We start from the raw sequence: 16,249 nt of genomic DNA on the forward strand, positions 1-16,249 counted from the left end.
GTTTACTGTCAATTTAAGAGTGCGTTTCCGTTTAAATGCATATAATAAATAATTCCTGTAAAAAGATAATTATAAGCTTATAGGAGTAAAAATCTAAACTTGATTTATGGTAATATGAAAATTATTAGTCTTTTGATAATTGAATATAGTCTTTATAACAAACATTAATGAAGGTATTGATAAACTACGTCACACAATGCTACCAACCATTATTGCCAGCTCATAAATTATTTTACTTGTCAGGAAATTTTGTCATTATATAGTCACAGAAAATATTATTCAGAGGCTCGTGTTTACTTTATATTCTCTTAAATTGCTATTTCTTTTGGTTGTCCGATATTGAATAAAACATATTTAGTGTTAATTTTTTAAAAGAGACCGACTCTTCCGCTACCTGCGCACCCACCGACCGTTTCCTGGAATACGATTTGGCTGCCAGCTTCGTTCACCAGCTTTCTAAATTACATTGTTCATTGTCCGTAGCAATTTTGTTACCTATAACAAATTTAAATTTTAATAATGCTTTAGCTAGAACTTTTGAATCTTGAATACTGGCAACACTAAACACCGCTACCAACATTAGAATTCCTGCTGTCCTGCGTTTGGATCGATGTTCGGGCCCTTATTACGAAGAAGCATTCTTCAAGGTTCTGCATCACGAACTTGGAATTGTCTAAGTAATCTTACACAGTTAATCTGGAACAAATTAAAGTATTTACGTGATTTGAGGGTAAGTTAACTTTTCAATAAACTGTCATACCATTAGCGTACGTAGGGCTCCATTGATTAGTGGAACGAACATGGCGTCAGCATGTAAATAACTATGACATTTAGCTAAATATCGTTTAACGTCGTAAAATTCCTGAATATATTCTAGAAACAACTTCTATGTAATATTACGTTGATATATATATGCTTAAAATGGTTAAATTTATTTATAGAACTTGTTTTCTGTTTCAATGAAGTTACAGCTGACGAGTTTTAATAGGTAACAAAATGTTATTAATTTAATGTAACATTTAGCTTTCGAATTAGGCATTTTACATTTGACTTAAAAGTGGGATCTAAGTTGAAATTAGTTTTGTTATTATTTGCTAGATACAAGGGCTCATATAGGCTGAGCAACAATTAAGTGTTAATTCAGTTTACACTCTGCATGTGGTGTGACATACGCTAGCAAATCAATGTGACCAAACACTAGGGTCTAAATGATTTCATGTTTTTCAGCTTTAACTGCTTGGAACGAGTATTGGTACCTTTTTATGGTAAGTGAAAGTACCTCAAGTACTTTCCTATTTGTTATAAGCTCATACTAAGAGTGGACAAAGCATTGATGGTACCATAAAGCATACATTGCATGAATGAACAAAATATAGCTTAAAGTAACAATTTTCACTTATATACCACACTATTTTAACAGTGAATTATGAAGTGATGTTTTGCTTGTTGCGCATATATAAATCAGATTTTTATTACATTAGCAATGTAAACATTTAAGTTCTTAACACACACTACATGTTTAGCACATATTCTTCATTTTAAGGGTTACTTTCTAATGCATTGCAATAAGTGATTTTGAACTTGACTGAAATTATAAAATTTTATTGCTTAATTGTTCTGACAATATAGATTATGTATAAATTTAATCTTTTGTTTACTTTACTTACTCCTAAATTATAATTATTCTGATAAAGCTGACTAGTTATTACAATATAGTATACACATTGATTGATAATTGTGCAATACATATCTAAATAGAAAAAAAATATTATGATTACAGTAAAAGCTCTTTACATCCCGGGAACATGTTCCATAAATATGCTGTAAATACAGAAACCAAGTATATCAAAAATTATTTATATTGTTTCTAGGTGGTAAAATAAAATATAATGGCAATATTAAAAAACCATATTGATAACAACAAATATATTGTTCTCAGGTAATAATTTAAAGAACATCATGTTTTCATACTTTGCCAGTTTTATTAGTTTTTACGACTTTAGCCATGGCATTACCAATATGTTTTTAAAGAATAAGACTTGAAGAAATCACTAAGCTCATTTGCCATCCATCATTTTCAGTGGTTGTTGAACCCATTGTGTTGGGTATTTGAATCATTTTTATTAAAATTTACCAATTTAACCTATCCTAAAGAAATCTTCATATATGCAGATGCAGATATAATGAATCTTTTAGCTACAAAAAGTGGAAACCCAAATAAAGTTTAAATAAGGAGCTTTTACTGTACTGTTTGCTGAACTATTCAGTATTGTGTTAGGTCTTTTCTTGACAAGCTTCGCCCATACAAATACAAGCACAAATATATATTATATGTATCCATAAGTCTTTCATGTATTATTTGGCTGAAATGCAGTTCTTTTCGGACTACTATAATCATTATTAGTCATTATGTCATCCCAGCCTTAGAGTAAGTTGTTAACTGCCACCAGGTGAATAAGGTTATTTCAAACATCTACTATTTTAAAGTTGCCTATACATATCATAAATTGCATATTTTCTTTTACTTAACTAACAGTTGGGAGATTTTTTTTTTGACAAAGTAGAAAATAACAAATTTATCAGTTTGATGGTTGATTAATGATTTGAATTATAACTTTGATTTTGTTGTAATAAATTTCCTACATTATATTAAGTGTGTATTTAACAGTCATGCATATTAGCATGTAATAGAAGCCTAATTTATGATGCTGTCATGTTTTATTGACAGGAACATAATTATTACTGGCATTTTGTTTTGATTTTTATAGTGGTGTTAAGCCATTAGCTAGCCAGATGTGGAAATCAGTAGTAGTACAACTTTTCTTCAAATCTCAAATAATCATCATTCAGATGATCATATATATTTAATGATTGAGAGAAAGTGTAGATACTCCCCGAAGGCTTAGCAAAGCTTTGGAGCTATTGTGCTGGAGCTTTTATATAATATTTATTACAAAGTACTTAGAATTTATAATGCTATTGACATGCTTGCTTATAAAATGCCAATAATAAAGGCTGACAGTAACATCCATTCATGGAGCATATTAACCCAACACCCTTATTCAGCCTAAGTCTTATGAGTGATTGAAAATTTCAGATGCCGCGTACTCGAAGGAAGCATTATGCATCTCACTCACGGTCAAGGTCGAGGTCGTATGAAGCTAAGCGGCGTCGTATTGACGATGGACCTGCAGAGGAGTCGTATAGGAAACGCAGCAGGAGCCGTGATCGTGCAAGGTAAGAAATACTCATAGCATATCCAGACAATTTCGTTATTCTACGCTAAGTTAATAAACTAAAAGTATGCCATAGATACAATTAATGTAAGCTTAGCTTTGCAGCAGCAAGCCGCAACTTCCTGACCACTGGTGTATTCCATTAAACACTAAAACATAATAATTACATAACTTAGTCCAGGGATAGCAAATACATTTATGAAATGCAAACGGTTAATCAAATTTTCTCAAGGTATTTCTACTCTTCTACTTTCGTTAAAATTTGAGTTCATGTTTTATAAAATTCAGTTCGTATCAGAAAATATTGTATTATCACCTAAAAACGTATCGCTTCTTATAACGTAATTCGTTGTAAATATGATTAAAAATCAATATAATTTACGTTTATTGTTTTAAGCGCCACCTATAGGTAAATGTTGGTAGCTCGTTAAGTACAGAATTATTTGCATTGAGTTAGTTTCACACTATCGAACTAGGTGGCGCTGTAAGCTCTTTCAAAAATTAATTCCCTAGTATTTTGGTTGTTGAGCTTCAATATCACAATTATTTTTACAAACAAATTTAAATCAAATTCCCCTCACAAATTAGCAAAGAATGTAGCAAATGGATAGAAATATTTTTTTTATCACTTCCGTCCTACTTCATACATCATAGTTGATAATTGACAATGGCCATGTAGTCATATCAACCAGCCGAACCTATGTTTTTACCCTTGATCTAAATTTATTAATCTTACTAATAATAATAAATGATACTCGTAATATATTAACTTGACGTGCGACTTTCATCCGTTAGCTTCGAAAGGCGTGCCGCCTCGAAACAAAAATAATGTAATAAATTCGTGTTTATATCCGTGAAAGAATATATATTTATAGGTTGTCCGATATTTAGTTTACCTTATTTTTTATATCGGCAGCCCTACAGTAATGTTCAAAGGTTCATCCAATAAATTACCATTCAGCCAACACTCACAGCATATAAGGAAAAAGAAATTACACATCTCGAATGTAAACAATGTTTCGATTATACTACAAATTTTGTGTCAAGACGTAATCGACTTGACATCTCCGTAATATATGTAGATTGTTAAAATTCACCGTTAAGATTCGATCTCACGCCCTCTTTAACGAAAAAGGGTAAAATGAGTTTAAAATTACGCACTGTACGATCGGTATTGGATGATTTATTCGCGTAAAAATTGGGCCACGGCACTCATCGATCGATAAGAAAAACGAGAATTTTTATATACCTTTGTATAGCTTAATTATCAAACTTGACCTTCGAATTTTGGGGTCCGATTCGGTGAAGTTCGGCTTCGAGTTTATAGCGACAGAAGAATACTATAACCATCTGTTTCTAATAAAATACTGATAAAATTAAATTTACGTACCTACAAAGGGCAAGACAGCTTGACACGCTTGTCATAACCATCATTTGTTTTCAGTGTTGCATTAAATTTTCCAGTTAAATAGAAAATAGGTAATAAATTTCTTGGCTGGGTAAGTTAGTCATTTTTACAAACTTAATCCAAAACCAATTTATTGTGTTATGACCCATCGTAATATCCCTCTGTTGTCCGAGTGTTTTTTTGTATTTGATGTCGGGGTTTCCGGTCGAAGGTGCCAATCAATTTTGATATTAAGGACCGAAGCTAATTATACAGCATACGGTATTATAAAGTTATTCAATAAACGCCTGCGCTTCGTGAGAACACAGATATCGTACAAACACAATCTTGAATTAGATTTAGATAAGGAGTTTTTTAATTCTGCTTTTTAAATCAAACGACGAGTCCGTATTTGCTTAGGGTTGTTAGTTTATTTGATTTTAACGCGTGAAGTTTTAGTAATGTTAAATAATAAAAAATGTGACATTTGTGGTATTAATCTAGCTTGTTGAAGTGGTATCGTTTTTTCCCCCTGAACTTGTTCTTACTGTATGACTAGGACTACAATATTTTCTGATAATATATGCGCCATATAAAACGAAGCCAGCTTTTGCAGGTTTAGTAGAGTTTTCTCTGAAAGTGGATATCTCGCGCACTCGTTCTGCACCAAAATATCTATTAGTATACCATAGTGCAAGTGAAACTTGATGTAATAATTTTTATGTCAACACCAACACGCTGTTTCATTCCGCATACAGTTTACTATCCCTATCTATCCTATTTCAACAAATTGATAGATTTTTTATTTGGTGCTATTTAATCCGACCACAAGGTTATGTTTTATCCCATATACGTATGTACAACTTCATACTTAATATTTTTATAATTCAATCATCACCTGAACATTTTCAATCAACAGAATTATTTATTATTCCTTAAATGTAAAATACGTTGACTAATTACTTTAACTTTATTAAAAAAATTCTTTTAATACGTATATAGGTACGTTGACTGATTACTTATAACTTAATAAAAATATTATTTTACAACAGTTCATCTGTAAAAACATCATACAACCACAAAATATTTTTTATTTAGACAAATTTGATCATGTGACGTAGATTTCCTTTGTTTTGCACACTCTGCAAAAGACGTCGCTATTATAATGTATATTTTTGTTTATTTAAAAAAGGCTCTAATTTCTAGTCTGTTTTCTATATGTCGGGTCGCTAATAAGTTTTAAAATGGCTTTATTGGCTTCAGCGCAAAGCGTTGCTGTCCTGACCGCTCGCGAACCAGCCTTGCACCTACAAAACTTGTTTGGAAGTCCCTGGCTATGTTTTTAACGAGAATATTTCGCCATTCGCATTGCTTATACAATGAAATTCGTTTTAGGTCACTGAAGATATGTAACAAATTGAATATTTATTCCTTTAACTGGATCTGATTTATGTACCTACTTAAATTTTAATGTGTGAATCGATTGAACATCAAGAGTTAAAAACTTTCAAATTAATCTTATAATCATCGATTCGAACTTGACATAGATTTACTTGAGAAATGATTTAGATATAAGCTTTTAAGCTAAAAGCTTTAAATTACCATACATTTTAAAATATAGCGCCACGTTCATTTTTGGGTAATGAATAAATTACCTCTGTCAATGTGGAAAAATGTATTGTATTTTTGTTCGTCTGTCAATTTGATATGTTGGTTTGTTGTTACTCCAAATATAACACGGAACAAATTAATGTGTTAACCTTAAATGGAAGTAGCTTTTTTATAATGCTAAATAATTTGTATGTTTATAATGGTACTGATGAATGGTTATACGTTTAGTATTGAGAAATTAAGTTTACGTCCGGGATTATTTTACATTGAATTATATGGACCGTAAAGTTTCCTGCGCAGTTTCGGGCAGGGCAATTGATAGTGCTTACTTATCTGGTTTTATTTTTGTTTCGCCGCTGACCTGTTCTACCCATGACCTTCAGTCATTAGTCTGACAATAAGACAACAAGCGCTTTTTTACACAAAGGACAGACGTAACGAAGTTTTGGTAGTTTCGTCATTGCGTTGGCCTTAATGGTTCATGGTACGAAATAACAGGTCGTCTAGGCAGCTTTTATTGACCGTCGCCAAGACATTATCCCTAGGCTATATATAAAATCGCGTGGAGTAAGAGTTTTTTATACGTTAGATACATGTATTCATGGAATTTAAAAGTTTGTTGCCCGTATCCGCAGATTTCTATCAGACAAAGGACTGACAGCTATAATTGCGTGTTAGCCTTAATTACCTATGTGCAAAAATGATTCGTTTACCGCCGATATGAGTCGATCAAGGATGAAGGTAAAATTATCAAGACGGTTTTACCAAGCTAAATTTTGCGAACAAATTTCCATTATTTACATTGTGTTTAGATTTCTTTCGCAAGTGTATGTCAAGGGCCCCGAGAAGGTCGCACCAAAACGGCAATCTTAATGTTATCTTTGGACTTTTAGTCATCACTTAAATGAAAATACATATACTGAACCGCTGAAGGGCGACGGTCAGAGCTTAGTACCGTTACTAACGGAACTTAGCTTTATGCGTTTGGATCAGAGATTTTCATAGGAATAAGTATAGAGTAGGTACATCCCGATAGATAAAATAAGTGTTGCCTTAGCTGACTGATCTTGTTATTTCTCATTTGTTAGAGGCCGTAAGAATGATTTTGATTCCTACTGATATTAAAATATATATATTATTATATTCGGCTATTTGGAGTTAAATTTAGAAACTTCTCCCAAATTCAGAGAACAAATATTAACAAAATTTAACTGACACAACACAGGATTTTTTACGTTTTAGGGTAAGGTTCACTGACTAGAACTTTATCTAACACCACAAACGATTGTTAAACAATTATAAAAAGCATACCTAGCTTTCATAAATCGATAACTTCGAAACTATCAAAATACTGTTCCTACTGTAGATATTATGTAGTAACGTTGTTTTAATATTTGAAAAGTAAATGTAATTTTCATATTTCGAATATAGATTATTAGGGTAATAATCTATTTTATTTAAATAATTTACAAGTAAAAAAAAATATGTGTCTCGAGAATGGATAATTCAAAAAGCTTTTTTATCATGGTTAATTTTAATTGATTTGCTATAGCTAATTATAGGCATAACTTAATGCGTAATTAGTAAGGTTAATTTAAAAATAATTTCGTGGACAGGTGACAAAATAGTTGTACGACGGGGAGACGCGGTGGGGGCTAGGTGTTGTTCTTGACACAGTAAAACTAGAAGTGCAGTAGGTGCAACCGACCCACGCCGAGCAAAGACAAGTCTAGGTTTTGTCGTAGTTTTTGTATGAAAGTAACTGTGATGAGTTGTCGAAAGCTAAAGAAAAATTTGTCGTTTATGAAGAGTTTCTACCACTTACAAAATGTTTTCAAATTTCATGTTTTGATCAATTTTATTTGTAGACAGAAAAACTGTTTCACCAATATTCTTATTCTTAAATTGGTCTTTGCCTATGTACGTTACACAAACAATGCTTGCTGCGTGATTGGGTTGTGGACGGTGGTTGTAAAATATGTTTTCTTGTGTCTACGATTATGCTGATTACAACGATAAAAGTAGAATTTAATAAGATAAATTTAACTATAAAAATATTGCTTACAAAATCAAAGATGTATTAAAAGGTACATATTTATGTACCGGACAAATGCATGTTAATGGAATACATTCAAATGATGCATGATAAACAGTGTTGCCACAATACTACAGATTTAAAAAGACGTCTAAAGGTCAAATTATAAGTAATTACTTCTCAAATTGCTACAATAAAACAAGAAAACTTGTTTAGAATTGCATAAAATGGTTTTCAATCTGGGATTTTGATAATTGAATTGCCATTCAATACCGAAAATCATAAAGGGTAATAAAATATATGTATTTAAATGGTTAACCTTGTTTTAAGTTAATGTCTGTGTTCTGTCCTTTTTTGTTCAGTAAGAGCATTCACTTTCACAGGCTGCACATTTCGGAGATAATAAAAATTACAGTGTGTTGAATCTCGTAAATATGCATATATGAGTTTTGTTTAGTTTTATTATTAGTTACTACAATATACAGTGTAAACTCTTTGTAACGACATTCGTCATTGCAACAGCCACTCTCTATTACGAAGAAATATTTTTATATTTAGACACAACATACTTAAGTGTAATTGTTTTTATAATCAGATTACAAAACTAACCCATTCAGGTGCCGAAATTTCTAAAAAAGACACCTGAGGTCATATACAGCCTTTGTTATTGTTAATTGCATTAACACGTGTGCCATTATTCTTAGATTACATTGCCGGGAGGAAATGTTGGTCTCACTTACTAAACGCACCATTGTCACCTATCTATTATATACATATAAATTATTGTAATTGGTTACATTTAGTGTTTTTCTCCTCCCTCCGTATAACGAAAAGATAACAAGGAAAAATTCTCGGTCCCATGAAATTCGTTATAAAGAGTTTAAACTGTATTAACATAAAAGATCTTTGGGCAAAGTTTAGTTCAGTTGACTTAGTATGTTCCCGTTTGCATTTTATTACGTTGGTACTGAAGCGTCACCTTCTCTTTTGGTTGGCCGTCAGTCTCGTGAAGCATGTCTTGTCCTGTGCCAGATGCATCAAATCTTCCGTAGTCGCAATACCCGTCCACTCTTTAACGTTACGAAGCTTGAATTTTTCCTTCTACCAACACGCAGTTAACGCATGGCGCAACACGTGGCTAACGCAACTTCCGTTGTTTAATGTTCTGTCTAGATCACCTTATCTTACCTTAACTTATGCGGAAAGAAAACGACCTGCATAATTCCACATTGAGGTTTCACACATCACCTTTCAAGTTTTCATATAGGTTTTGTCTTTGTTAGTACAAATAATCAGATTGAAAAAAGAACATGTTTTCTAGACAGACGCAGTCCTTAGCAACTTTTGTATACCGTGTGTACAGTCATTAATTCTTATGTATAATAGGCATGATAAGGATTTATTCGCGAAATCTGCATACAGTTTTAGCTCTCCATGCCACAAGGCGGAACAGCGCAAGTCCAATTTATGTGCAGTATCGGTTTTGTGGCACGAATCTTGAAATTTATATTCTATCCCTATTGAGGTCTCGATGTCTAAGTTAACTATCGTATATTTGCAATAAAGTTTATACATAAAACCTCTAAAACGACGTTGATTTTTATATGTATAACTTTATTTCCTAACTTTCACTCCCGTTTTCGCACGGCTGGTTATTTATTTGATTAAATATGTGATAAGTTAGACGTGGTGTCTCGGACTTTAAAAAAATATTCTATAACTTATGCCTATGCAAACAATCAAAGCTTTCCTCTTTATAATATTAGTGTAGATAAGTCCTATGGAAATATTTAGTGTTTAAAGATGGCTATGAGGACAAATTTTTATTTATTTAAATAATTGACGGCATTTTTTCAGCTGCTGTTTATTTTTGTAATAAAGTAGTTATGATAATGATAACACATGATTTGTTTACATCACAATAACACAAAACAGGAGAAAATAAAATAAATGAAGACCAAATGATGTAAATGAACACTCTTACCGCTAAAAGCTATTGTTTTTTCCAGACAAGCCAAACATAAATAATTTAAAAATTCATACAGCTAAAAATAACATAAAGAAATACCCAATAGAAAAACTATGCACTACGTATTGTGTATTGAAAAACTAAATAGTACGCAGTGCTTTAATACACATATCTCTAAGGAGAATCAAATTTTTTATACACAACGAAGACACAATTTTTAATCAACCGTCACGCATAGTAACTATTTAACCTTTCCTAATTGTTCTAAACTCCGTGCCCTTAGCTCTCAAATCGTTTTGACACCACTAAACCCAAGGTTCATCATTAAAATGATCGCTTCCTCCTCCCGTCCTAACGTATTGGATTACAGCTTCGAGGTCGCTTTTCATATCCTGTTAATTTAACAAAGGCCTATTGAGTTGGCCTCGCTAAGTTCACTCTGGTATCATCGTGGTCTTATATAGCACGCAAATCATCTTTTCTTCTCATAAATGAACATATTATACATTTCAGCTTCTTGTATTACTAGTCTTTGTCATGTTTGGTTTTACGATGGTTTTATTTGTTCGGTATTTTTGGTAGATTTTAAGCTATATATTGACGTACCTGTAAAAAAGAGATATTACAAATTTTTCTAATTTAATTCAAATTTAGCTAATTATTAAAAGTTTTTATTACTAAACAATAACGTCCATATATATCACAGACAATCTATTAAAACGCATTTATTTAATCTGAAATCTAATCGCTGGCAATTTGTGGTTCGAATGTTTCAATCTTCATTTAAGAGATCGTAAAAATCATTCTATTGATACAGTTATTATGTGAATCTATTTCGATTGATTGCTTTATTAGGTGCTGGATAATAGCTAATGCTCCAGATGTGTCGCTTTTGATTAAATATAATGAAGATTTACCTACTTCCTTCTTGAAAACAATTGTCATACATTTCAAGTAGCAGTACTCGCTTTAATATTCTATTTGGAAACTGCGAGAGTACTTTTGAATAATGTCCAATTTGAATACTTCTGACGAGTCGAAATTTCTTTGTTGACGGGTATTTAATAAGCACACAGATTAATTTTATATTAGTAAATATATACTAGGCGGGAGGTCTATATTTTTAATTAAAAGCTATTAAATCAAATAATTATAATAATTCTGTGCGATTGCTTTATGTAAATAATGAAGTTATTGTTATATGGGTTATACACAGTATGACGATTGATGATAGGTTCATTATGAGTTGTTGACTTATATTTCCGGAGTTACTCCTTATCGTCGAAAGTGATTCAGACAATGCCGTATTGTCACGTATACAGAACTGGGGTTTAAGCGGTTTAACGCCTAATTTGCTCGTTTTAGTGAAACTCGGAACAATTGCTGTCGCCGACTTTGAGTGCATTGACATAATGATATAGTGGACAGTTGTCACCGTCTAAGTCACCGCAGCTTGCCCAATGGACCACGGTAAATCAATACGTGATATTGTCCATTGCTTATTGTTGCGCAGTCAAATGATGTAACTAGAAACTGTAACAATACCTATCTAGTTTTTAAAGATTCCAAAACCTGGTGGTTTCGTAATGTAAATGCTATTATCAATCTATTTCAAACGTTCATCGCATTAACGAATTGATAGGACATTTGACAACTAACGTATTCGAAAAAGGTTACATATTCTGTAAGTTTTATTTAAATTTCGATTTATTTTTGTAGAGATGCCTCTTTTGTCCTTACGCGTAGCACTTTTGTTTTGCTACTTGTTTTTATAAACACTGTTGTTAAGGTGTCTTTCCAGTTAAGAAGCCGTTATAGGCGAGTTTAGGTGCAGACAGGAGTGCATTGTAGGATCGATTAGTGAACCGGTCCCAGTACGTTGACTCCCTGCGCCTACGATCGCGAATTGTGCCTCTCGCCATTGCACACCCCTCCCTCCCGGCTTACCCCCGCGTGGACAAGATCGCCTTGTATCCAAACCAGCGCCCTTGTTGATTATATTTATAGGCTCAATATAATCTCACATATCTTTGCTTGGATTAGGAGCGCTAAGCAAAAGTGGTACTGGGGCAATTTCTTTGACTCGAGAAACAAAACACGAAAGTTTCACTTGACGGATGACAGGTTGTGCCGGTATCTTGTTATTTTAAATGCACAAGTCCGCTTATGTGTAATTAGCTGCAGGTGTGCCGTCTCGCAATAATCATGCTTAGGAACTTTTTAGAGTTCCCTCACGCGTTTTCCTTGAATGTTTCCGTTGTACGTATTTATTATCGTAACTGAAAGTTTTGCTATGAGAGGGAACCTTTATTTAACAAATAAGGAAGGAACTTAGTGATGCGTCAAGTTATTTAGAATTTATAAAAATGTGATTGCTCACAGCTCGTTAATTATATTACTGGCTAAATTCCTAAAAGTTCATTTGTAAGTCCAACGAAATGTAAAATTTTCTATATTTTTTTATATTAAAATTAGGGAATTTGCTTTGACAATGGTTAGTAATTATGTCCGAAAATTAGTTACAATGTTCACAAAACTAATAAAAAATAGAATTGGATTGTGAAAATCAGTTGCCAACCCTAAACGTCATTAACAGAACCAGTATCAATAAGGTAGTCTATAGTTTTTCCAGACACTTTCGTACTAGTTCCTTTTCCAGGTATCACATGTGCCGTGTTATGTACGGAGAAAACTTTCCAACGTACAAACAGCGTATTCCATAGATGCAAACACACCTACTTTACTCAAGTTAAATAAATTATAGTTTATGTATTGATTATTGAGACTTATCAATATTTATATATGTTTAATATTCTGTATGTAAGAAGGTAATATTTTGAGTAGGCTAACTCTATTAGTCTCTATTAGTTAATGTCTATTATATGTCCATAATTGCCTATTTATATTTTTATTTATAATAATTCTATATATATTACATAGATTTTTTTTTTCTTTTTTCTAATTATTAGTAAAGTTTTAATTATAGGGAGTATACATAAATAAATAAATATAGCCTTTATTCTTGTAAGTTACATTTTATCTTATTTCTACTTAGTTATTAACGAAATTTAGTTAAAGTAAATGTAAATATTATCTTATTATTTCCTATTAAACACCGGTTTCTTGATCGTTTTATAAATATATTATATAGGGTTTTATACATGTCTTAATGAATACATTACACTTATGCAAAGCCGGGACGTATCGCTATTCAAAGGGAATAGAAGCTTAAGGGCAGAGCGGGAGGGACGACGGGCATCGAACCCGGCGTGGGTCGGGGGTCAGCGTCGCGACGTGCGTTCATTAGCGCACACATGCGCTTGCGATGATTCCTATACTTGTTAGGTTATCTTGTCAGAATAATAGCTTTGCTTAGTAGGAATCATTTTTTTAATCAATGCAATCAAATGTTTAATATCACATCATCATTTACGTCATTGCAATAAATTGCCAAAATTAAGGAATTCCTAAAGCAAACAAATGCTGAACAAAACAGACGGAATCAAAATTGCGTTATGTTGCAAAATCAAACGTAATTTCGCGTTGATACTTAAAAGAATTATGACCTTTCTCAAGTTGTTTTTATAATAATTCTTAAACTAGTTAGATAATGTATGAACCTGCATACAAGAAGGTCGAATCGGTGTCGAAGGTTTCTTCGCGGAAGCCGTAAATTTTTTGCTTTCCGCAACTTCCAATCTTTGTATTATTAAGTGCGAAATTGAGTAAAATGTCCTCGGTTTTGTTTTCTTTTCGTTGATGGTTGTGATCGATAAATACATCATTTCTCGCTTGGGAAGATGACTCTTGACGTTCTGACTTCAGGACAACGTTCTTGTCACGGTCAAAACGAAGGTTTGCGGTTATTCATATGTGGAATAATAAATTGCCTTTGTATGTTTAAGTTATTCGTTTTAATATGTTAATAACATAGCATAATAACCACCCACCTTAGCGCATAGGTGCAAGTCAGACTTGTTTCAAAATCTTCGTGGTTCGAAACATTTCACACAGATCGAAGACGTAAATGTTTCTGAAAAGTATCGATTTCTAGGACTGTGTATACAGAAATGCTCCTTATTATGATTTTAAATGTTTTTAGCGTTTAACGTTTAAAACTAATCCCAGTAAATTAAACTCAGGACAGTACTTGTTGTACGCTGTGCTAGTAATATAGGAAAGTTGTTGACCTATGATTTGAACCTTGTCTTAATTCAAGACATTAATCTAATTCGGATATCGAGACATGTACAATGTATCAGTATGAGTCAATCGAGAAAGTAAACCAAGCATTGTTCCGAGTGGATGCGCGGCACAGCGCATGCGGCGAGCGGCGTGGGCGCAGCCAGCGCGAATTAAAGCAGCTCTCTATTCATTACTCATCGTTATTGCTATCGCCATTTTGGGAGACGAAAGCTAGTGTAGGCTTATTGAACTTATAATTATTTGTTTTGATAATAAAAGCCTCGATTCGAGAGTGATAGTCCTTTCACTTTTCTATTTGACCCCGCACTAACTGTTATGGCATTAAACGCGATTAGCATATTATACTGAAATATAAAGTTTTTTCTTTCACGTCACTTTGTACACATGAATGACCTTTGTCTCTGCGAATTGTTTCACGCTCACTGAGTGCTCATTTAAGTGAACGCCGACCCGACGCAGCAATGTATATTTAAAACATCAATAAATTATTAAATATAAACATCCCAAGGACCTTGGCTCATGTTGATGTGTAAAGAGAATTATTGATCGTTTGGCAAATTAATATTTGTCGAGTTACAAAGGAACGCCGCGAAGTGCGAAAAATTACCGTTAAGATTTTCATGGTTTCCTGCTCTGAGTAAACTCTACTAAATAAACAAATATCATAAGAACCAAATACCCGATACCGCGGATTATTTTTAAGGTTATTAATTATATTAACTAACTAGCTTACTGTTGCGTCTGTAAATTAAGATGAACTAGTCTCAGTTGCAGAAAAAGTGTAATAATGTGATTTCTCATTGTGAACGTTGTTCGTAGAAAGTAGTGACGGTCGTTTAAGCTGATAACCGCAGCTATATTGTTCTGTCGCCGATGTTTATTGAAAACAACACTTCCCGACACTGCCGCTTTGTCTCTGATTAAACCAGTGGATTTAAAGGTTTATTGATTTTATTACATTCACTTTGGTTGCACACATTATTTAAACATATTTTAGATTCGACAACGTAGAAATATGTTCATGGCTACATATAAGTATTATTTTTAAATTCAATAAATATGCATAATCAAAAGTTATAAAAATTTATTCGTGGTGATTAAATTGCACAGTACTGACGTTGCAATATGCCAAAAATGTTGGAAAAGATGCGCAACCTTTCTCCATCTTACGAATTATAAACCGTATCATATTTTTACTTTCGCTACCACTGTGTCAATCAAATTTGGAAATTATAATCTTAATTAGATGCCACTAATTAATTTGGCTTCAAATTTTTACCTAAACCATTACGCAACGCTGAGAAATTTTAAATTTAATAATTTAAACCGTGATATTCTAAATCTAGCATTAGATTTTATAACTGAGACTTTCTCTTATTGTTCTGATTAAGTGACTCACTTGAGCTTTTTATTATTTTGATGGTAAATGAATACGTAGTGTAATATAATCCTGCGACAGGAGGTGGGCGGCAAGTGAAAGCTGCCAGAGGCTGGCAATCGCGTCGTATCTTATAATTAATAGCAATTTGTTGATTACTCTCAATTTCGCAGAAGTAAAATGATGTCAATCGTTTTTATTGACTTACTTCCACAATCGAATGTCGCTAATGATCATATTGTTTTACTGTATACCATTGGTACTTTTCATTCGATTGCTATAGATATATTAATCATGTGCTCCGTATGTAGGCAAGCTAACGGTTGGTAGCACAAACCTAATACAAACCCTCAATTGTATGTACAAATTGATCAGTGAAAACTAACGGATTAGTTTTTCTTTCATGTGTGTATCAAGTGCCCAAATT

General features: G+C 32.8%; 1 protein-coding gene across 2 annotated transcripts in view; it reads left to right on the forward strand.

The window, feature by feature from the left end:
- Positions 1–577: 577 nt before the first annotated feature.
- The window catches only part of LOC125049950 (serine/threonine-protein kinase Doa), a 48,543-nt gene continuing 32,871 nt past the window's right edge, over positions 578–16,249 (forward strand). The window contains exons 1-3 of one of the 2 annotated variants that reach the window (XM_047649502.1): positions 594–730; positions 1,228–1,265; positions 3,098–3,237. In XM_047649502.1, the coding sequence (XP_047505458.1) occupies positions 1,263–1,265; positions 3,098–3,237 (143 nt within the window). In that variant the 5' untranslated portion in view covers positions 594–730; positions 1,228–1,262. Of the gene's footprint in view, positions 731–1,227; positions 1,266–3,097; positions 3,238–16,249 lie in introns of both variants that reach the window. The other variant, XM_047649501.1, reaches the window with a different exon arrangement.

Source organism: Pieris napi, chromosome 5 (assembly GCF_905475465.1).
Source record: "Pieris napi chromosome 5, ilPieNapi1.2, whole genome shotgun sequence".
Lineage (NCBI taxonomy): Eukaryota > Metazoa > Arthropoda > Insecta > Lepidoptera > Pieridae > Pieris > Pieris napi.